Here is a 24,216-nt window from a genome sequence, read left to right as displayed (position 1 = left end):
GTGATCAGCTCAGACACACCAGAGCAGCGTTACCAGATAATATCATGTTTGTTCTTCAGACAAACGGTAAACAGTGAGGTCACTAGACAGACCATGAAACAAAAGCTGCCTTATGTCTTTGGGGTCAGAAATCTCCCGCAACCTCCCCAGGATGGCTTGTAAAATAAGTAAATATTACCAAAGAGAGAGAGAGAGACCCATTCTACCTTTATACAAAAAGAGAGAATGTAGGAAATGCATTGTTTTTTATTCCAAAAGAAAGTAGACATTCATAATTCGCATGTTGTGGAAAGGACAGCTCCGTCTCTCTCCACAACAGGGCAGATACATACAGATCCTCCATGAAGCTAAAGTTGGTCTGATGACTACAAGAGGAAGACAGAGGCATAACCAGGATACCAGACATTACAAACACACATGCACACACTCAACATTGGTCTTCCATACACAAGCACTTCAAGTTACACTTTTATTAGATCAAAGGTAATAACAGAAAATAGATCAGAAACCATGGCAGACGAAAGAACATCATTTTAAAAAATCAGTCTTCGCAACAGAAGATGGTATTGAAAGATACAAGATCAAGTATTTTCAAGTGAAACAAACATTCAAATGTATATATATATAAAATTTAAGAAAGCATATGGCCAGTGGTACAGTCAGAGACAGATGCATCCTTGTGTAAACGGTGTGAAATGGCTAGCTAGTTAGTGGTGCGCGCTAGTAGAGTTTCAACTGGTGACGTCACTCGCTCTGGGACCTTGAAGTAGCTGTGGAGCGATAGATAATGATGCTTCGTGGGAGGCAGTTGTTGATGTGTTCAGAGGGTCCCTGGTTCGAGCCCAGGTTGGGGCAAGACTGCCACACTTGGCAAAAAGAGGCAAGTGAGGACAGATCAGGATTCCTTCAAGGCCATGAGGTGAAAGGACACATTGTTTAAGAATCTGAATTATCCCAGGTTAGGGTTTGGTAGAAATGCCCAGAACAAAGACACTGTAGTTGCCGGTCAAAGTGCACAAATGCTGTCAATGAGTCTGTACCACAGCTTAGGGGAAAATACCAGGGGTTCGTGGGGTTTACTGGTAAGAGAAGGCACCGGTTTAGAAGTTAAAGAAGGCACCAGGAGAGAAAGCATTAGCATGCTAAGGCACAGAAAGGCATGGCCCAAAATTGGGACAGGTATTGAAGGCACAGATATATTCGACAAAGCATAGATATTGATAACTAAGGCACAGTAAAAATATGGCCGTTTCCACCCAGACAATCAGCAGGCAAGATGAAGCTGCCTATTACCATAAAACTTATAGTGTATCTATCCAATCCTCTCAGATCTACGGGTGTGTAGGGGCTATTTTGGCCATTGGAAGTGGAGTAGAGTATTAGATAGCAGCAGGGACTTGTTGACCACGCCCGGCCCCAGCCCCCTGCCGTGCAGTGTACTTCTGAGAGTGGCAGCGGGTCTCCTTGTACACAATCCAGGCGTTCCCAGCCCACACGATCAGATTCAGGTACCCAAACACCTAGAGGAGATAGGCAGAGATTGCTTTAGTCAGAGTGAGACCAAGAGTGGTCAAACAGAAGTGAGCATGGCAAACACAGTATTTCTGTTGGATGCGCAGAAAAACTGTTACATTTCACCTCTTTTTAAATCTATGTGCGTATCATGCAATTCAAGTGAATGTGAACTTGATACATTCTGATGAACAAGCATCGTCTATAAGAAGATTTTTTTTTTGAAACGGTCGAGTTACTCACCACAGAGACATTGAGGGTGCGCATGTTGGCGAAATCAGTGACCTCGCAGGACACGTCGCTCTCCTTGCAGAGTGCCAGTGTGGAGGTGATGTCCGCCGTCCCGGTGGCATCCTTCACGTTCTGCAGCCCCTTGGCCCATGCTGAGGAACACACTAGCCACAGGAAGGCAATCGCTGCCGTCAGACCAAAATCCTGGGGGGAGAGAGGGAAGAGGAAACCCAAGTCATCATCCCTTACTTTGTCCCCGTTGGAACCACTTTGCTTCAGCATGGTTTAAAATGGACAAGGGAGTACATTCAATTGTAGCCTGATCCCTGATCTGTTTGTGATGCCTTGCTTGGCGTGACAATGACCAAAAGGAGTTATCAAGACAGAATAAACAGTTGTGGGACCACGCCAAATTAATTGTTCACATCCTACTGGAAGATGTGCATGAATAACTAAATTGGCTTAAAACACCGCTCGGCGGTCGTCGTCACCGGTCTACTAGCTGCCACAGATTCTTTTTCCCTTTTCTGTTGGTTTTGTCTGGATTGTTTTCACCTGTTTCTTGTTAACCGTTTCAGGGCGATTTAAGCCTTCAGGTCTGCTTTTGGGGCAGCTTGTTTATTTTGCTGTCAGTGGAGGTTCGTGTTTTATGGCTTACGGTTTGTTTTCGTTCCTGTTTTTGTGGTCATGTGTGCCTGTTGTTTTTGGCTTGACCCATATTTGGAATAAACATTCTCCTTTGGAACGTTGCTCTCTGTGCTTGACCCCACACCCACCAATCCTAGCTATCCTGACACATGTGACTAACAGAAATTTAATAATGTGTTCCTAAACAAAGGGGGGGTCAAAATCAAAAGTAACAGTCAGTATCTGGTGTGGCCACCAGCTTCATTATGTACTGCAGTGCATCTCCTCCTTATGGACTGCACCAGATTTGCCAGTTCTTGCTGTGAGATGTTACCTCACTCTTCCACCAAGGCACCTGCAAGTTCCCGGAAATTTCTGGGGGGAATGGCCCTAGCCCTCACCCTCCGATCCAACAGGTCCCAGGCGTGCTCAAAGGGATTGAGATCCGGGCTCTTCGCTAGCCATGGCAGAACACTGACATTCCTGTCTTGTAGGAAATCACTCACAGAATGAGCAGTATGGCTGGTGGCATTGTCATGCTGGAGGGTCATGTCAGGATGAGCCTGCAGGAAGGGTACCACATGAGGGAGGAGGATGTCTTCCCTGTAACGCACAGCGTTGAGATTGCCTGCAATGACAACAAGCTCAGTCTGATGATGCTGTGACACACCGCCCCAGACCATGATGGACCCTCCACCTCCAAATGATCCCACTCCAGAGTACAGGCTTTGGTGTAACGCTCATTCCTTCGACGATAAACACAAATCTGACCACCACCCCTGGTGAGACAAAACTGCGACTCGTCAGTGAAGAGCACTTTTTGCCAGTCCTATCTGGTCCAGCGACAGAGGGTTTATGCCCATTAAGCGACATTGTTGCCTGTGATGTCTGGTGAGGACCTGCCTTACAACAGGTCTACAAGCCCCCAGTCCAGCCTCTCCCAGCCTATTGCGGACAGTCTGAGCACTGAGGTTTTGTGCGTTCCTGGTGTAACTCGGGCAGTTGTTGTTGCCATCCTGTACCTGTCCCGCAGGTGTGATGTTCGGATGTACCGATCCTGTGCAGGTGTTGTTACACGTGGTCTGCCACTGCGAGGCCGATCAGCTGTCCTTCCTGTCTCCCTGTAGCGCTGTCTTACGCGTCTCACAGTACGGACATTGCAATTTATTGCCCTGGCCACATCTGCAGTCCTCATGCCTCCTTGCAGCATGCCTAAGACACATTCACGCAGATGAGCAGGGACCTTGGGCATCTTTCTTTTGGTGTTTATCAGAGTCAGTAGAAAGGCCTCTTTAGTGTCCTAACTTTTCATAACAGTGACCTTAATTGCCTACTGTCTGTAAGCTGTTAGTGTCTTAATGACTGTTCCACAGGTGCATGTTCATTAATTGCTTATGGTTCATTTAACAAGCATGGGAAACAGTGTTTAAACACTTTACAATGAAGATCAGTTATTTAGATTTTTATGAATTATGTTTGAAAGACAGGGTCCTGAAAAAGGGATATTTCTTTTTTTGCTGAGTTTACATACATCAGACATTAAAAAAACAGAAGTCAGGACATACAAACACATTTTATTGATGTCAATGGGAGACTTCTGTTATTCAAAACTGATTAGCAGTATATATTCAGGAACAAATTACCATGTCGAATCAACCAAATCAAGGACAAACTGATACACTTGGAAAAATGGACAGCTGATATTTGGTTTAAACCTAAACTTAGAACCAGGGGTTGGAACCGGTTCAAGGAACAGAACCCAAAATGGTAAAATAATGACATTTTTCAAGGAACAGAACCAGAACCGAGAACGAAGGTCATCTAATACGGTTCCGGAACAGAACTGTTATTTTAAAAGCATGGGAACCAGTTAATAATGTTCTGGGCATTTTTTTTCAGTTCCACAAACATCACAACAAAGTGCCTATGCAAAGCCCTCACTCTGTCACTCAGAAATTCAGTGTCTACCTGCCTGCCAGCTGAAAATCTTTGCCTGTGTGTGTGTGTGTGTGTGTGTGTGTGTGTGTGTGTGTGTGTGTGTGTGTGTGTGTGTGTGTGTGTGTGTGTGTGTGTGTGTGTGTGTGTGTGTGTGTGTGTGTGTGTGTGTGTGTCGGCTAACTGCCCCTTCCCTCGCTTCAAAACATAGTCTACTGTAGCTACTGACGTTACATGAGTGTTTCAGAAATTAGGGAGAGAGATTTTTAATTTTCAATGCTAGTTAAGGATACTATAGTTATCACGTTTCACATTGGATTAATTAACAAAAAAAATGTAAGATCTGTTCTTGTGCCGCTACACAAACTTATCTAGCTCTCGAAAACTCTAGGCGGCATTATGGGTAATGTATTGGAACTGAGAGTCATGGTCAAGTGCTAGCTCTGGTCCAACGTTAGTCCAACGTTAGTTAAGCCAACTCTCTGAAGTTCATTCAAAGTTCCTTCATAGATGTCACTCCTCCTAGGTATAATTCTGTGAGCCTAATTCAGATTATACATGTCGTAACAACAAGATGCCCAGCGCTTTATGGCCAGCGCTCTTCTCACGGGTAAAGTTTCAGTCGCATATTACACCCTACTTGTCTGTCCAATGCATGTACATATTGTAGATGCCTGCTCCATATCAAGCTGCTCTATCTATTGGTGAAGTCATTTAATGTCAAGCTAAATATATATTAAAAAATGATTTCAGAGGTTTAAAAAGAAATGTGAAAAAACTATACAAACCCTAACTTTTTTGGGTGTTCGAACCGGTTTAGAACTTTATTTTGTTGGAACAGTGGAACGGATTTTTTTTTTTTTAATGGTTCTGTTCAGAACGAAACGATTGGAAAAATATTTTTTGTTCAAACCCCTGCTTAGAATGTCAACTCTCATCAAAGAGAACTACACCCTTGAACCGTATGTCTACCTGAATCTAACAAAAAGCCAAAGGTCAGTTCCAGCCCCCTCCCTCTGGCTATAGAGATGGGTAGATCTAACAGATCTTGCCTAAATGTGTGATCTTGGGGAAATCTAAAACAAAATCCAGGTTGTGTTTTATTGCCCTCTGTATATTCATCTCAGATGTTCTGAGACATTCTTTTTTGTAACATTTTTGGTGATAACCGTGAAGTATTCTGGTTACGAGACAGACAAGCAGAGGCTTAAATTTAGTTTCAAACAGGATGTGTTTGAGATTGAAAAGTTTGTTCACAATGCCTAGAGGAGAAGGAGAAATGTACTGTTTGTGTAGTGTACTGTTTGTGTAGTGTGGCTGGATGGTAGCTGTACTTGCTATGATTATTGTATGCGTATAATTTGTTAAATATTCTTTTGATTTGAGTACAAGGAAAATGGTACTCTGTATAGTAATGTCTTGTAAGCCCATGTGGGCTGGGCAAGAGTAGGTGTATGACACTTACATAAATAACATCAATCAAAATCAAATCATATCAATCATATTCATTTCAAGTCACGTATGAGAATCTCAATCTAGGTTTTGTCCCTTTACTTTCCCAATACTCACAAACATAGGGCCGAAGTCAGAGTCCTTGTACACGTGCATGTAGCCCAGGTAGACGAGCAACGCCACTATAGAGTACAGGAAGCAGATGATGGCCACGCCCACAAAGAACTGGGCCGAGGAGGCGGAGTCTCCCACCAGGTGGGTGACGGGCACAGAGTGGTTACACAGAGTGGTGTTGCTCTCCACTAGAGCAACCAGGTTTAACCTGGGGACACAACGCAACTTAACACTTCAGTGTACATCTCTACGTGATATAGCAGAGTTATCCAGAGTATTTCTGTAAGAGATCAATGTCACACTAAATATACTGAACAAAAATATAAACGCAACATGCAGCAATTTCAAAGATTTTACTGAGTTACAGTTCATAAGAAAATCAGTAAGTTTAAATAAATTCATTAGGCACTAATCTATGGATTTCACATGACTGAGAATACAGATATACATCTATTGGTCCCAGATACCTTTGAAAAAAAGTTAGGGGCGTGGATCAGAAAAAACCAGTCACTATCTGGTGTGACCACCATTTGTCTCATGCAGCGCAACACATCTCCTTTGCAGGCTGTTGATTATGGAATGTTGTCCCAATATCCAGCGGAGTTGCTGGATATTGGCAGAAACTGGAATGCGCTGTCGTACACGTCGATCCAGAGCATCCCAAACATGCTCAATGGGTGACATGTCTGGTGAGTATGCAGGCCATGGAAGAACTGGGACATTTTCAGCTTGTCAAATCAAATCAAATCAAATTTTATTTGTCACATACACATGGCTAGCAGATGTTAATGCGAGTGTAGCGAAATGCTTGTGCTTCTAGTTCCGACAATGCAGTAATAACGAACAAGTAATCTAACTAACAATTCCAAAAAAACTACTGTCTTATACACAGTGTAAGGGGATAAAGAATATGTACATAAGGATATATGAATGAGTGATGGTACAGAGCAGCATAGGCAAGATACAGTAGATGATATCGAGTACAGTATATACATATGAGATGAGTATGTAAACCAAGTGGCGTAGTTAAAGTGGCTAGTGATACATGTATTACATAAGGATGCAGTCGATGATATAGAGTACAGTATCTACGTATGCATATGAGATGAATAATGTAGGGTAAGTAACATTATATAAGGTATCATTGTTTAAAGTGGCTAGTGATATATTTACATCATTTCCCATCAATTCCCATGATTAAAGTGGCTGGAGTAGAGTCAGTGTCATTGACAGTCAGTAGTCAATGTTAGTGGTGGCTGTTTAACAGTCTGATGGCCTTGAGATAGAAGCTGTTTTTCAGTCTCTCGGTCCCAGCTTTGATGCACCTGTACTGACCTCGCCTTCTGGATGACAGCGGGGTGAACAGGCAGTGGCTCGGGTGGTTGATGTCCTTGATGATCTTTATGGCCTTCCTGTAGCATCGGGTGGTGTAGGTGTCCTGGAGGGCAGGTAGTTTGCCCCCGGTGATGCGTTGTGCAGACCTCACTACCCGCTGGAGAGCCTTACGGTTGAGGGCGGTGCAGTTGCCATACCAGGCGGTGATACAGCCCGCCAGGATGCTCTCGATTGTGCATCTGTAGAAGTTTGTGAGTGCTTTTGGTGACAAGCCGAATTTCTTCAGCCTCCTGAGGTTGAAGAGGCGCTGCTGCGCCTTCCTCACGATGCTGTCTGTGTGAGTGGACCAATTCAGTTTGTCTGTGATGTGTATGCCGAGGAACTTAAAACTTGCTACCCTCTCCACTACTGTTCCATCGATGTGGATGGGGGTGTTCCCTCTGCTGTTTCATGAAGTCCACAATCATCTCCTTAGTTTTGTTGACGTTGAGTGTGAGGTTATTTTCCTGACACCACACTCCAGGCCCTCACCTCCTCCCTGTAGGCCATCTCGTCGTTATTGGTAATCAAGCCTACGAGTCCGCAAACTTGATGATTGAGTTGGAGGCGTGCGTGGCCACGCAGTCGTGGGTGAACAGGGAGTACAGGAGAGGGCTCAGAACGCACCCTTGTGGGGCCCCAGTGTTGAGGATCAGCGGGGAGGAGATGTTGTTGCCTACCCTCACCACCTGGGGGGCCCGTCAGGAAGTCCAGGACCCAGTTGCACAGGGCGGGGTCGAGACCCAGGGTCTCGAGCTTGATGACGAGCTTGGAGGGTACTATGGTGTTGAATGCCGAGCTGTAGTCGATGAACAGCATTCTCACATAGGTATTCCTCTTGTCCAGATGGGTTAGGGCAGTGTGCAGTGTGGTTGAGATTGCATCGTCTGTGGACCTATTTGGGCGGTAAGCTAATTGGAGTGGGTCAAGGGTGTCAGGTAGGGTGGAGGTGATATGGTCCTTGACTAGTCTCTCAAAGCACTTCATGATGACGGATGTGAGTGCTACGGGGCGGTAGTCGTTTAGCTCAGTTACCTTAGCTTTCTTGGGAACAGGAACAATGGTGGCCCTCTTGAAGCATGTGGGAACAGCAGACTGGTATAGGGATTGATTGAATATGTCCGTAAACACACCGGCCAGCTGGTCTGCGCATGCTCTGAGGGCGCGGCTGGGGATGCCATCTGGGCCTGCAGCCTTGCGAGGGTTAACACGTCTAAATGTCTTACTCACTTCGGCTGCAGTGAAGGAGAGACCGCATGTTTTCGTTGCAGGCCGTGTCAGTGGCACTGTATTGTCCTCAAAGCGGGCAAAAAAGTTATTTAGTCTGCCTGGGAGCAAGACATCCTGGTCCGTGACTGGGCTGAGTTTCTTCCTGTAGTCCGTGATTGACTGTAGACCCTGCCACATGCCTCTTGTGTCTGAGCCGTTGAATTGAGATTCTACTTTGTCTCTGTACTGGCGCTTAGCTTGTTTGATAGCCTTGCGGAGGGAATAGCTGCACTGTTTGTATTCAGTCATGTCACCAGACACCTTGCCCTGATTAAAAGCAGTGGTTCGCGCCTTCAGTTCCACACGAATGCTGCCATCAATCCACGGTTTCTGGTTAGGGAATGTTTTAATCGTTGCTATGGGAACGACATCTTCAACGCACGTTCTAATGAACTCGCTCACCGAATCAGCGTATTCGTCAATGTTGTTGTCTGACGCAATACGAAACATCTCCCAGTCCACGTGATGGAAGCAGTCTTGGAGTGTGGAGTCAGCTTGGTCGGACCAGCGTTGGACAGACCTCAGCGTGGGAGCTTCTTGTAGACCGCATTATCTACCAAGAGAATTCTCTTCGATTATAATCACAGCCGTATATATCCCCCCCCAAGCAGACACATCGATGGCTCTGAACGAACTTTATTTAACTCTCTGCAAACTGGAAACGATTTATCCGGAGGCTGCATTCATTGTAGCTGGGGATTTTAACAAGGCTAATCTGAAAACAAGACTCCCTAAATTTTATCAGCATATCGATTGCGCAACCAGGGGTGGAAAGACCCTGGATCATTGTTACTCTAACTTCCGCGACGCATATAAGGCCCTGCCCCGCCCCCCTTTCGGAAAAGCTGACCACGACTCCATTTTGTTGATCCCTGCCTACAGACAGAAACTAAAACAAGAAGCTCCCTCAAAACTCTCCCACATTCAAAACCCTCCCACATTCCTGCAGTCAGCATGCCATTTGCACGCTCCCTCAAAACTTGAGGCATCTGTGCCACTTTGTTGTGTGACAAAACTGCACATTTTAAAGTGGCCTTTTATTGTCCTTGGCAGAAGGTGCACCTGTGTAATTATCATTATATTTAATCAGCTTCTTGATATGCAACAACTGTCAGGAGGATGGATTATCTTGGAAAAGGATAAATGCTCACTAACAAGGATGTAAACAAAGTTGTGCACAACATTTTAGAGAAATAAGCTTTTTGTGCATATCTGAACATTTCTGGGATCTTTTATTTCAGGTCATGAAACATGGGACCAATACTCCCCCCATGTTGCATTTATATTTTTGTTCAGTGTACTTATACCCAGGGGATATAGAATGACAATAGCAAGAGGAAAGAATGGAGACTTTTATTGTCAACATTTCAGCTGCTAATCATCCTGATTGACAATTAAAAACTATTCATTGTGTCATCTATTTGAACCTGATACATCTTCACTGTACAGGTCACTTCCTGTTTGTGTCATACTACACCTGGAATAAACCCCAGTCATTACACTGCACACGAAAACACTCATCCAGATTAATGGAGGAAATAATCAGTTGAGGTCATGGGGTCAAGTTGTTTCCTCCACCACGAACATCCTTCTACAGATGATATCTATACAACAACTTCCTTCCTAGTTCCATCAGGATATCTGATAACACATCAAGGCATTTCAAATATTTCAAAAGGGGTCTTTTTTGCAGTTGGGTCTAATAGTTGTGTGGGTTATCAAACACAGTAACACACAGAGAGAGAACTGACTGACACCCACCTGAAGGGATAGCTAAAAGTAGCATTCAGTGTCTCGTTCCTTCCTTCGCTGCAGAAGAGTGACACGATAGTCCTTCCAGAATACCCCCCACAGCTCCCAAATGCAAAGATTGCTGTCAGCTGTTTAAAACAGAGAAAGAGAGAGAGAGATTGAGAGAGAGAGAGAGAGAGATATCACGTAAACTGTTTTAGCTGAGCAGGGAGAAGGGAGAAACATTGCTTACACTGAACATACTGTGAGATACTGTAGTAGACCAGCTCAGGGGGGGTGTTTGGATAAACGGACTGAAAGAATTGAAGAGACTGCATGCAGCATCACACCCAACAGCAAGCTTGCCAAGAGAAAGAAGGATCTAACGGTGTACATAAAGATCTGTTTTGATCCTCTTCTCGTTCTCTCTGCTGCAATCCATGTGGTTCTCTGTTGATGCTCTCGCTCTCTCTCGATGTAGGCTATTAGATCAGTGTCTAGGGGGAAACGTAATGCTACTTCGTGACTGTGCCTCCATTTTGCTTCCGGAGAGGCCCTTCTTTCTCACCCTTCTCCAGATGTTTTCATTTCACAGTGTGGCAACTTCCTGTTGGCTGACGACCTCATTGCAGCAACTTGTGCCATTTCACAGCAATTAACATCTAGTGAGCACTGCAAATGCACAGACAGAGACAACAGCCTGCTATGGTCAGATGACTTGGGTGACTGGGGTGTTGCTGCCTGTCTGGTTGCTGCCTGTCTTGCCTGCAGCCTGTATCTTGAAGGATTTGCACAGTGAGAGAGAGCGAGAGAGAGAGAGAGAGAGAGAGAGAGAGAGAGAGAGAGAGAGAGAGAGAGAGAGAACAGCTGAATTGTTAACCTCATTTCCTCCTGCATGGCTACACAGGATTCCTTTGACCGAGTTATGCAGGCAAGTCGGTTAAACTTGATTAATGATTTCTCTCCAAAAACATGGATTTTCAGGACAACATGGTTTCCAAAGTGGAAGGAATGTAACCCTGGCCTAAAAACGATATCACACCACTTCAGTGCTGATTAACTCTCTAAAAGTCTAAGCCCACTACCACTACGGCCCATAGAAACGCATTGATAACACATTCATGACAAAAAAATGAATCAAACAGAATAAGATTTTGAAGTATCTGTCCTTTATCTAGAAGATACAGCCTAAGAAAGCACAGGAAATATATGTTTTTTGGACACATTTTTAACCCCAAAATGACATCCATACTTCCATTCATTTTTTAAACTGGCACCGGGTTTGGTGGTTCAGACATTACATGTGAGAAGACCGATATTCGGAGATGCGGATGGAGTAGATTGAGACGCATCCCAGATATCTCGAGGTTAAATGGACAGATTTTGATGAGGATTTTTCTATGATGTTCCTTAGATTGAGTCAGTAGCGTCAATATGGTCTCAAGGATTTTTAAGTTCTGCAAAAACCTGTCAGCTTGATTGGGGCAATTTTAATTTCATTTTCTTCTAGGTGTCAGATTATGCCAGGGGCACAGAGCTTCCTGGCCCCAGATCTGCATGTTCCCTTCAAGATAATGATTGTATATGCTGGGTAACATTTAAGTGAATTATTAATGAGACATGAATTAATGTATAACACCTCTTGCCTTTCATTTGAAAGGCAGGAAAAGGTTTTTGAACAGGGACATTTCAAAACCATGCCAGTACAAACTGATCCAGCCCCTAGCCCGCTACTCTAACAGACTTTGCTGAAATGGAGAGTTGAATGAATGTCATACTGTAGGCTATCATTATTTTGTCATTGCAGAATCAGGAGAAGAGAGACTGACAAAACAAAACTGTGACCCATTAGTTTATGAAAAACTGATGAAAGCTTGTGTGGTTTGCTCCAACATGCAATACGATTGAAATGTAACAAAAAGCATGATATACAGTACATGTCTTTTCTATTTGATTTTATCAGGCCACAGCCCCGAACTAAAGTGAAAAATCCCTCGGCTATTAGAACTGTTGAGCTGCATATTTTCTCCAGTAAGATTCTGGACAGTGTAGCCTACTTACCCATTCTATAAATTTGATGAATCCCAGCGGTTCCTTGAGAGGCGCCAAGTTCAGTCGAAATCCTGTTATCATCTCCCCCGACTCCCCAACTATCTAAATATTATCTGAATGAAAATTAAGTATAGGTGGCTAGAAAGTAACGAAACAAGTTTCAATAAGTTTGACAGAATGACGTGGTACTGCGCGCAATGGCTTTGTGCGCTCTGTTTTGGTGATCCCTGTCCCTCCTACGCAAATGCCGGAGGCTAGAGTAGAAACAAATTATGAAAAAGGGTCAGTTTGCCTTTTTAGATTAATTTTTACTCTCTCGGTAGATAGTTGCAACTTGAATCAACTAGGATTAGGTCGATTTTAAAAAATCCTAAATTGGCTAAACAATTGATAGACCAATGATGGAAAGTAACGGTTCTCTCAACTGCGCGTCTCGAATTTCTTAACACAAAAAACACTGTGTAAGCCTGCAAATTACTGTAAAAAAATTCTGTTTGGAAAAATCTTCGCTCTCTTGTTGCAAGTTTCTGCTACTCTCGTCATATGGCCTGAAAGCAAATCAAGGCCGTCATTGCAAATACGAATTTGTTCTTAATTGACTTGCCTTGTTAAATCAAGGTCAAATACATTTTAAATGTAATATATATAATATATATATATATATAATACAACATATTGGATGACTCTCATTCACATTCCATTCACCCAGTTCAATGTAAAATCGATAGGTTTAGGCTACTACATGATACTCACATTTTACTCACATTTTCCCTATACCCATCATGAGGTTGCTGCAACCTAGCCTATGAATGAAAGTGTACAATGTACAGTTGAAGTCGGAATTTACATACACCTTATACACCAAATACATTTAAACTCAGTTTTTCACAATTCCTGACATTTAATCCCTGTTTTAGTTCAGTTAGGATCACCACTTTATTTTAAGAATGTGAAATGTCAGAATAATAGTAGAGAGAATTATTTAGTTCAGATTTTATTTCTTTCACCACATTCCCAGTAGGTCAGAAGTTTACATACACTCAATTAGTATTTGGTAGCATTGCCTTTATATTGTTTAACTTGGGTCAAACGTTTTGGGTAGCCTTCCACAAGCTTCCCACAATAAGTTGGGAGAATCTTGGCCCATTCCTCCTGACAGAGCTGGTGTAATGAGTCAGGTTTGTAGGCCTCATTGCTCGCACATGCTTTTTCAGTTCTGCCCACACATTTTCTATGGGATTAAGGTCAGGGCTTTGTGATGGCCACTCCAATGCCTTGACTTTGTTGTCCTTATGCCATTTTGCCACAACTTTGGAAGTATGCTTGGGGTCATTGTCCATTTGGAAGACGCAAGCTTTAACTTCCTAACTGATGCCTTGAGATGGTGCTTCAATATATCCATATAATTTTCCATCTTCATGATACCATCTATTTTGTGAAGTGCACCAGTCCCTCCTGCAGAAAAGCACCCCCACAACATGATGCTGCCACCCCCGTGCTTCACGGTTGGGATGGTGTTCTTCAGCTTGCAAGCATCCCCCCTTTTCCTCCAAACATAACGATGGTCATTATGGCCAAACAGTTCTATTTTTGTTTCATCAGACCAGAAGACATTTCTCCAAAAAGTAAGATCTTTGTCCCCATGTGCAGTTGCAAACCGTAGTCTGCCTTTTTTTATGGCGGTTTTGGAGCAGTGGCTTCTTCCTTGCTGAGCGGCCTTTCAGGTTATGTCGATATAGGACTCATTTTACTGTGGATATAGATACTTTTCTACCTGTTTCCTCCAGCATCTTCACTTTGCTGTTATTCTGGAATTGATTTGCACTTTTCGTCAAAGTACGTTAATCTCTAGGAGACAGAACACATCTCCTTCCTGAGCGGTATGATGGCTACATGGTCCCATGGTGTTAATACCTGCATACTAATGTTTGCACAGATGAACATGGTACCTTCAGGCGTTTGGAAATTGCTCCCAAGGATGAACCAGACTTGTGGAGGTCTACAATTATTTTTCTGAGGTCTTGGCTGATTTCTTTTGATTTTCCCATGATGTCAAGCAAAGAGACACTGAGTTTGAAGGTAGGCCTTGAAATACATCCACAGGTACACCTCAAATTGACTCAAATGATTTCATTTAGCCTATCAGAAGCTTCTAAAGCCATGACATAATTTTCTGGAATTTTCCAAGTGGTTTAAAGGCACAGTCAACATAGTGTATGTAAACTTCTGACCAACTGGAATTGTTATACAGTGAGTTATAAGTGAATTAATCTGTCTGTAAACAATTGTTGGAAAAATAACTTGTGTCATGCAAGTAGATGTCCTAACCAACTTGCCAAAAACTATAGTTTGTTAACAAGACATTTGAGGTGTGGTTAATAAACAAGTTTTAATGACTCCAACCTAAGTGTACGTAAACTTCCGACTTCAACTGTATGTTCACACAGGTCAGGTATGTTTATGCCTGTTTTGTTCCGTTTAAGAAATGTTTTCAACAGAATCGGCAGAATGCATACACCCCTGATCACCTGTAAACACAGTTCACTTTCATAGCAGCCACATTGTATTCCTTCTCGCATCTATGCGCTCTCCTCCTCTCACCACTTCCCTTCGCTTGTGGACTTCAATGCACAACACATCAGCTGTATGTGACCAGGCGAAAAAACCTTTCCAAACCAAACCACTAAACACAGCCTACATAGTTGTCACCATATTAGCTAAAGTAATATCATAGTCAGCTAATATAACTAACTTGTTAGTAAACATGCTACAATTATGCAGTAACGTAAGTGTACAATCAGTAAGCAGTTACAACGGCGGTCCCCGGTGGCAATAATTAATAATACCAAAAGCTTAGCTTGACTTTAAGTGTTGTGAGTTTAAGAGTTTAAGTGTTGTGTTGGAAAGTCATATCCAGCTAGCTAACATGGCATCCGTCTGTTTGATCAGGATGTTTCAGTAAGCTAAAATAGCTAGCTAGCTGTAGCTTATGCTTCCAGTACTAGATTAATTCTCTGATCCGTTGATTGGGTGGACAACATGTCGGTTCAAAAGCTCTGGTAGGCTGGAGAGGGTCCCCCGGAATTTGTCATAATTACTGTGTAAGTCTATAGAAGGGGGTGAGAACCATGAGCCTCCTAGGATTTGTATTCAAGTCGATGCACCCAGTGGAAATTCTGCACTCAAAGTCAATCTTAAATCAATCAATATTTATTATCAGCGCGCTGGAGAAGTTCCAAACAACTCAATGCATCAAATCTTTACCAAGCACAGGCAGGAACCAAGGATTATTTATGACACTAACACAAGATAAACATTTTCAAGGCTATCTTTTCACAAGATAAAAATGTCCATCACATTCCAGCCTCTTATATCTGTAATTTTAATAAAGATGGCACTGAAGAACATGGCTGACGTTTTACATTCAAACCAATCAATTGTGCAATTTTGTGCGATTTTTTTGCGTTTTGTGTAACTTATTTTTGAACTTATTGTGTACATAATGTTGATGCTACTGTCTCTTATAACCGAAAGTAACTTCCGGACATCAGAACAGCGATTACTCAACGTGGACTGCAAGAAACTTTTTCCTTTAACGAGTCCGACGAGAAGGATATCCTGCTTTCAATGGAACAGGCCCAGATCCCCGCCTTTTGCTTGAAAAAAGACGTAGGAAACGGGGCCTCAGATCGGGCAGCCTTCTGAGAATCCGTAGGCGAGCGAGTAAACTCCCACTGCCATCTTTTCTTCTTGCTAATGTGCAATCTTTGGAAAATAAAATTGATGACCTACGATTAAGATTATCCTACCAACGGGACATCAAAAACTGTACCATCGTATGTTTCACAGAGACGTGGCTGAACGACAATACGGAGAAAATAGAGCTAGCAGGATTTTCCATGCACCGGCAAAACAGAGACGCTACCTCTGGTAAGACGAGGGGTGGAGTGTGTGTCTATATGTCAATAACAGCTGGTGTGCAATGTCTAATATTAAATACATTTTGAGGTATTGCTCGCCTGAGGTAAAGTATCTTATGATAAGCTGTAGACCACACTATCTACCAAGAGAGTTCTCATCTGTATTATTCGTAGCCGTCTACTTACCACCACAGAACGAAGCTGGCACTAAGACAGCTCTCAACCAACTATATAAGGCCATAAGCAAAGAAGAAAATACTCACCCAGAAGCAGCGCTCCTAGTGGCCAGGGACTTTAATGCAGGCAAACTTAAATCAGTTTTACCTAAATTTTACTAGCATGTCACATATGCAACCAGAGAAGAGAAAATCCTAGACCACCTTTACTCCACACACAGAGATGCATACAAAGCTCTCCCCCGCCCTCCATTTGGCAAATCTGACCATAATTCTATCCTCCTGATTCCTGCTTACAAGCTAAAACTAAAGCAGGAAGTACCAATGACTTGCTCAATACGGCAGTGGTCAGATGACGCAGATGCTACACTACAGGACTGTTTTGCTAGCACAGACTGGAATATGTTGCGCGATTCATCCATTGCCATTGAGGAGTACACCACCTCAGTCATTGGCTTCATTAATATATGCATCCACAGTGAGTGACTGTACGTACATTTCCCAACCAGAAGCCATGGATTACAGGCAACATCCACATGGAGCTAAAGGCTAGAGCTGATGCTTTCAAGGAGCGGGAGACTAATCCAGACGCTTATAAGAAATCCTGCTATGCCCTCAGATGAACCATCAAACAAGCAAAGCATCAATACAGAATTAAGATTGAATCCTACTACACCGGCTCTGACGCTCGTCGGATGTGCCAGGGCTTGAAAACTATTACGGACTACAAAGGGAAACCCTGACGCAAGCTGCCTAGTGACGTGAGCCTACTAGACGAGCTAAATGCCTTTTATGCTTGCTTTGAGGCAAGCAACACTGAAGCATGCATGAGGGTACCAACTGTTCTGGATGACTGTGTGATAACTCTCTCGGTAGCCGATGTGAATAAAACCTTTAAACAGGTCAACATTCACAAAGCCGCTGGGCAAGATGGATTACCAAGACGTGTAGTCAAAGCATGCGCGGACCAACTGTCAAGTGTCTTCCCTGACATTTTCAACCTCTCCCTGATCAAGTCTAATACCTACATGTTTCAAGCAGACCACCATAGTCCCTATGCACTAGACCCACTCCAATTCGCATACCGCCAAAACAGATCCACAGATGACGCAATCTCAATCACACTCCACACTGCCCTTTCTCACCTGGCCAAAAGGAACACCTATGTGAGAATGCTGTTCATTGACTACAGCTCAGCGTTCAACACCATAGAGCCCACAAAGCTCATCACTAAGCTAAGGACTCTGGGACTTAACACCTCCCTCTGCAACTGGATCCTGGACTTCCTAACGGGCTCCCCCGGGTGGTAAGGGTAGGCAACAACACATCTGCCACACTGATCCTTAACACTGGGGCCCCTCAGGGGTGTGTACTTTGTCCCCTCCTGTATTCCCTGTTCACCCATGACTGCATGGTCAAACACGACTCCAACACCATCATTAAGTTTGCTGACGATACAACAGTGGTAGGCCTGATCACAGACAACGATGAGATGGCCTATAGGGAGGAGGTCAGAGAACTGGCAGTCTGGTGCTAGGACAACAACCTCTCCCTTAATGTGAGCAAGACAACGGAGCTGATCGTGGATGACAGGAAAAGGCGGGCCGAACAGGGCCCCATTAACATTAATGGGGCTGTAGTGGAGCGGGTCGAGAGTTTCAAGTTCCTTGGTGTCCACATCAACGACAAACTATCATGGCCCAAACATACCAAGACAGTCGTGAAGAGGGCACGACAAAACCTTTTCCCCCTCAGGAGACTTGGCATGGGTCCCCAGATCCTGAAAAAGTTCTACAGCTGCACCATCGAGAGCATCCTAACCGGTTGCATCACAGGCTGGGATGGCAACTGCTCAGCATCTGACCGTAAGGTGCTACAGAAGGTAGTGCGAACGGCCCAGTACATCACTGGGGCCAAGCTTTGTGCCATCCGGGACCTATATAATAGGCGTGTCAGAGGAAAGCCCATAAAATTGACAGAGGCTCCAGTCACCCAAGTTATAGACTGTTTTCTCTGCTACCGCACGGCAAGCGATACCAGAGAGTCAAGTCTAGGACCAAAAGGCTCCTCAACAGCTTCTACCCCAAGACTGCTGAACAATTAATAAAATCGCAACTGGACAATTTTCATTGACCCCCCTCTTTTGTACACTGCTGCTACTCGCTGTTATTTATCTATGCATAGTCACTTCCCCCCCACCTACATGTACAAATTACCTCAACTAACTTGTACCCCTGCACAGACTCGGTAACGGTGCCCCCTGAATATAGCCTCATTATTGTTATTGTGTTACTTTTTATTATTACTTTTTATTTTAGTCTACTTGGTAAATATTTTCTTAACTCTTCTTGAACTGCAATGTTGGTTAAGGGCTTGTAAGTAAGCATTTCACGGTAAAGTCTACAGTTGTTGTCACGCCCTGACCTTAGAGATCCTAATTTATTCTCCATGTTTGGTTAGGTCAGGGTGTGACTCGGGTGGGAAAATCTGTTTTCTATTTCTTTGTTGTTTTTGCCAAGTGTGGTTCCCAATCAGAGGCAGCTGTCTATAATTGTCTCTAATTGGGGATCATATATCAGTTGTCATTTTCTGTTTGAGTTTTGTGGGGTGTTATTTTCTGTTTAGTGTCTGTGCCTGACGGAACTGTTTGCTTTCGTTTTTTGTTATTTTTGTTTGAGTGTTTCTTGAAAATAAATATCATGAACACTTTCTACGCTGCGCTTTGGTCCACTCTTCCTTCCACCGACGAGGAGCGTTACAGTTGTTGTTGTAATGGGTGTCGTCGTCGGATGAGGAATAATCGGACCAAAGCGCAGCGTGGTAAGTGTTCATGCTTTTTATTTAAACTGAACATTGTAACAAAATAACAAAGAGAACAAACGAAACCGAAACAGTCCTGTCAGGTGCAGAAAACACTAAACAGAAAATAACTATCCACAAAAACCCTATGGGAAAAAGCTACCTAAGTATGGTTCCCAATCAGAGACAACGATAGTCAGCTGTCCCTGATTGAGAACCATACCTGGCCAAAACAAAGAAATACCAAAACATAGAAAAAAGAACATAGAATACCCACCCAAATCACACCCTGACCTAACCAAAATAGAGACATAAAAAGCTCTCTAAGGTCAGGGCGTGACAGTTGTATTCAGTGCATGTGACAAAGTTGAATTTGATTTTAAGCATTTAGATTTTAGCTACTATATCAAAATATGTCATTATAATAAATCATAATAAAGGTTATACTTCTATTAATGGGAGTGAATCTGATTTCATTCATAATCATCATAAAGCTAAAATCTACAATCAAATGAGTAAATTAAAAAATAAACGCAAAAAACTGAGACTTTCAAACCCTTCATTCTTGGTTGTACAATCCAACTTGCAAAATCATGGCTTAAGACATTCACTTCATACATTTCCACATATGCTTCATTACATATGCATTACATATGCATTACATATGCATATTACATATGCTTCAATTTCATTTATGGATTCTGGCAATGACATGTCAGCTGGAGCTTTTGTTGCGAGTGGCATGTATATGACAGATTGGTATCTCAGTCCATTTCTAGTCTAAAGTACTATACATTTTGCAATGTGCAGACCTCCACAATCAACCTGAAACCCCATATAAACCATTTTGGATAAACCGAAATTAATTACGGGCACGTTGACCACCCACCCCTCTACCTCCCGGCACTCATTATTCTGCCGTTTCAGTTTGTCCTCCCAATGGCACATGTTCAAAGTGGATGGCCCTTGATAATGTCTCTCACCTGAGTCGCCACTGTCCTTTACAGTCCATTATGTCTTTGTCCATTTTCCTACCAGTACATGAGAGAAGTTGGACGGGATCTCGTCCATACTCACTCCACATTGGACTCATGTCACACTCCTCAGAGAAAAGGCATGAGAGAAAAGGCTGGGGTTTTTTTTCAGCACATTTCTTATCAAAGTGGGTTGTGTGTGGGTGCTGGCGTGTGTGTGGTAAAAATTGTAGCGTTGCAATAAACAGAATGGCCAGGCCTTACTTAATTTGGGAGCTCCCTCAACAGCTGGATGCGGGCACCTTTACACTGCACAGTACACAGTCTCAATAACGTCTCTCCTAAGGCACCTTCAAGAAACCTTCAAGAAGCCCCTCAAAGGGAAAGACACAGATCCATTGGCAAAAAAGAAAGAAAATAAACATCTTAATCAGTCATAAAAAAAATATTTAATCTTTATCGAGTTTACTGCATCTTGGGCAGGAATAGGCACCTTCCAAAGTCCCAGAACCCCTCTCTTGTAATCATTGTCATTTTGCATTGACATACAGTTCTGTACAAACTGTCCCTGGGACATCAACTAGTTAAAATATGAAACCTATTGTTTACCAAATCTGCTAGGACCTTCAAATAGTTGGTGCTGGCTTATCAGCTCAATATTCGGTACTAAAAACATTTACTTGGATCTTCTTATTCTGGACACAGTTTCACGTGAACAGATTATTGTTTTGGATGACATTACCTTCTTACTTAAATCACTGGTGCTACCCAAACTATAGAATTGACTAATAAAAATTAGAACCTGTCAAAAATGTATAATTTCAATTATTCATACCTCTGTCCCAAATTTCCCCACTGTGGCCCTTACAGATTGTTTTTTGTTCAGTGAGTACTGGTGGCTATCTATTGTTCCACAGCAAACTTATCTCTAACCCAAACACCAGATGGTGGCCTCTAATTTAATATCAGTCCCAATGCTCAATCCCTCTGTTCGCAATGTAACAGCATATTGAAAGACTTCTTCAATTTACTAAGACATTGCATTATTAGAGTGCTATCTGATATTACCATTCTCTTTGTTACCTTCACGTCTCCATTTCTGTTTCCTTCAACTAAAAACCCTTCTACTCTTTCCAGTTGAAAGAAAACCCATTCTCAATCACTACTCCGAATACACACCGATTATTTAGTATATATAAAGATAAGATTAAACCAAGAAAAGTCTGATGGGTGACCATATTAGCCTATCAATTGTGAATTATAGAAACTCAGCAAAAAAGAAACGTCCACTCACTGTCAACTGCATTTTTTAAGCAAACTTAACATGTCAAATCAAATCAATCAAATCAAATTTTATTAGTCACATACACATGGCTAGCAGCTGTTAATGCGAGTGTAGCGAAATGCTTGTGCTACTAGTTCCGACCGTGCAGTAATATCTAACAAGTAATCTAACAATTTCAAAACAACTACCTTATACACACATGGAATTAATAAGAATATGTACATATAAATATATGGATGAGAGATGGCTGTGCGGCATAGGCAAGAGGCAGTAGATGGTATAGAGTACAGTATATACATGTAAGACGAGTAATGTAGGGTATGTAAACATTATATAAAGTGTCATTGTTTAAAGTGACTAGTGATACATTTATTACATACCATTTTTTATTATTAAAGTGGTGATGGCTGTGATGGCTGTTTAACAGTCTGATGGCCTTGAGATAGAAGCTGTTTTTCAGTCTTTCGGGTGGTGTAGGTGTCCTGGAGGGCAGGTAGTTTGCCCCTGTGATGCGCTGTGCAGACCTCACTACCCTCTGGAGAGCCTTAAGGTTGTGGGCAAAGCAGTTGTCGTACCAGGCGGTGATACAGCCCAACAGGATGCTCTTGATTGTGCATCTGTAAAAGTTTGTGAGTGTTTTTGGTGACAAGCCAAATTTCTTCAGCCTCCTGAAGTTGAAAAGGCGCTGTTGCGCCTTCTTCACCACGCTGTCTGTGTGGGTGGACCATTTCAGTTTTTCCGTGATGTGTACGCCAAGGAACTTAAAACTTTCCACCTTCTCCACTATTGTCCCGTCGATGTAGATAGGGGGGGTTGCTCCCTCTGCTGTTTCCTGAAGTCCACAATCATCTCCTTTGTTTTGATGACGTTGAGTGTGAGTTTATTTTCCTGACGCCACACTTCGAGGGCCCTCACCTCCTCCCTGTAGGCCGTCTCATCTTTGTTGGTAATGAAAACCTACCACTGTAGTGTCGTCTGCAAACTTGATGATTGAGTTGGAGGCGTGCATGGCCACGCAATCATGGGTGAACAGGGAGTACAGGAGAGGGCTGAGAACGCACCCTTGTGGGGCCCCAGTGTTGAGGATCAGCGGGGTGGAGATGTTGCTTCCTACCCTCACCACCTAGGGGCGGCCCGTCAGAAAGTCCAGGACCCAGTTTCACAGGGCGGGGTCGAGACCAAGGGCGGGGTCAAGATTGATGCTGCCATCAATCCACGGTTTCTGGTTGGGGAAGGTTTTAATAGTCACCGTGGATACAACATCACCGATGCACTTGCTAATAAACTCACTCACTGAATCAGCGTATACATCAATGTTGTTGTCTGAGGCTATCCGGAACATATCCCAGTCTACGTGATCAAAGCAATCTTGAAGCGTGGAATTCGATTGGTCGATTGTCTCCTTGTAGCGCTGTCTTAGGCATCTCACAGTACGGACATTGCAATGTATTGCCCTGGCTACATCTGCAGTCCTCATGTCTCCTTGCAGCATGCCTAAGGCACATTCACACAGATAAGCAGGGACCCTAGGCATCTTTCTTTTGGTGTTTTTCAGAGTCAGTAGAAAGGCCTCTTTAGTGTCCTAAGTTTTCATAACTGTGACCTTAATTGCCTACCATCTGTAAGTTGTTAGTGTCTTAACGACCTTTCCACAGGTGCATGTTCATTAATTGTTTATGGTTCATTGAACAAGCATGGGAAACAGTGTTTAAATCCTTTACAAGGAAGATCTGTGAAGTTATTTGGATTTTTAAGAATTATGTTTGAAAGACAGGGTCCTGAAAAAGGGACGTTTCTTTTTTTGCTGAGTTTATCACTTATGAATGATGCCCAGCATAAGAAGCAATGCATTTTTTGGGACTTTTTCGAATCATAATCGCACACCTTATGTAGTCTAGCCCATAGTCCTATATGTTTTAGTAATCTGCTTTACAAGCGTGTAGAGCCTAACTGACATATATAAGCAGTGTGTGAGTTTCAAGTTTGGGGAAGATAATTTTCACCATAAAAATGCACCTTTATAATAAAAGCATATAATAAAAGCATACATAATTGCATTTGCGGTCACTTTGATAATCGGCCATTTTTGATAATCGGTCACTTTTGATAATCCGCAAATGGAACATTTGCGATTATAGCCTACTACAATGTGCGCATTGCTGCGCTTATAATGTGAAGAAATAGCCTAATAGTTTATCAACATTTTAAACTAAACGTTCTGATCTGTTGCGTCAGCCACATTGCGTAAGGTGTTTTGATGCAAGTGGTTGTATTAATTTGAGATCTATCCGTGCCGCAAAAGGCAAGGATTTGTTTTAGGGTACATTACCGTCACAAAGGGGATGCCAGCCGTGAAATTCGAGGCATTATCAAGTGCTTGTCAAATTGTGAATGAGAGACTGATGAAGTGTGTACAGCCTGCACAGAAAAAACGAAGCAGAGCTCATGCCTTTCAAGCAACTTTATTCAAGTCATCATTAGAATCTCACCATGCAGCCTTACAATGTATTATCAAAATCAAAACATATAGCCCAATGTTTGTAGAACAACTAAAGTTATATTAAATTAACCATATAGGAGCACCCATTTCTTTGGTAACCGCTCAACATAGAATAGCCCCGTGTGCGCACTCCCTCAAATCGTTTGGAGTCAATGCTTCAATTTTATTCAGTTTTGTTCAAATGTATTCTTCATACTATAAAATAATCTCAAATAATGCCACGGAATTATAAGCAAATCTTGTCTGCTAAATAAACTAGTGTAGC

General features: G+C 42.8%; 1 protein-coding gene across 3 annotated transcripts; it reads right to left on the bottom strand.

Annotated features, from left to right (window-relative positions):
- Positions 1-230: 230 nt before the first annotated feature.
- On the bottom strand, positions 231-12,746 carry LOC112216869 (synaptophysin-like protein 1). Of its 3 annotated transcripts, XM_024377007.2 has the most exons (6): positions 12,307-12,420; positions 10,640-11,017; positions 10,276-10,394; positions 5,875-6,079; positions 1,756-1,947; positions 231-1,520 (listed from the first exon to the last, which is right to left on the bottom strand). In XM_024377007.2, exons 2-6 carry the CDS (start codon positions 10,685-10,687, stop codon positions 1,380-1,382), a joined length of 705 nt encoding a protein of 234 aa, XP_024232775.1. In that variant the 5' UTR covers positions 10,688-11,017; positions 12,307-12,420; the 3' UTR covers positions 231-1,379. The 3 variants fall into 3 exon arrangements, with proteins under 3 accessions (XP_024232775.1, XP_024232773.1, XP_042156117.1); XM_024377005.2 differs by lacking the exon at positions 10,640-11,017 and having other exon boundaries at positions 12,307-12,746; XM_042300183.1 differs by lacking the exons at positions 10,640-11,017; positions 12,307-12,420 and adding an exon at positions 10,499-10,611.
- Positions 12,747-24,216: the final 11,470 nt, after the last annotated feature.

This window comes from Oncorhynchus tshawytscha, linkage group LG17 (assembly GCF_018296145.1).
Source record: "Oncorhynchus tshawytscha isolate Ot180627B linkage group LG17, Otsh_v2.0, whole genome shotgun sequence".
Classification (NCBI taxonomy): domain Eukaryota; kingdom Metazoa; phylum Chordata; class Actinopteri; order Salmoniformes; family Salmonidae; genus Oncorhynchus; species Oncorhynchus tshawytscha.
This window is presented reverse-complemented; position numbering and strand designations above follow the sequence as displayed.

Excerpts from the sequence above, each read along its gene's own strand:
- LOC112216869 (XM_024377005.2), bottom strand. The coding sequence starts at position 12,378 with ATGATAACAGGATTTCGACTGAACTTGGCGCCTCTCAAGGAACCGCTG. Across the intron at positions 1,948-5,874 it reads CTGACTTCGGCCCTATGTTT|GATTTTGGTCTGACGGCAGC; the intron begins GTGAGTATTGGG and ends CTCTCCCCCCAG. Across the intron at positions 1,521-1,755 it reads GCACCCTCAATGTCTCTGTG|GTGTTTGGGTACCTGAATCT; the intron begins GTGAGTAACTCG and ends TATCTCCTCTAG.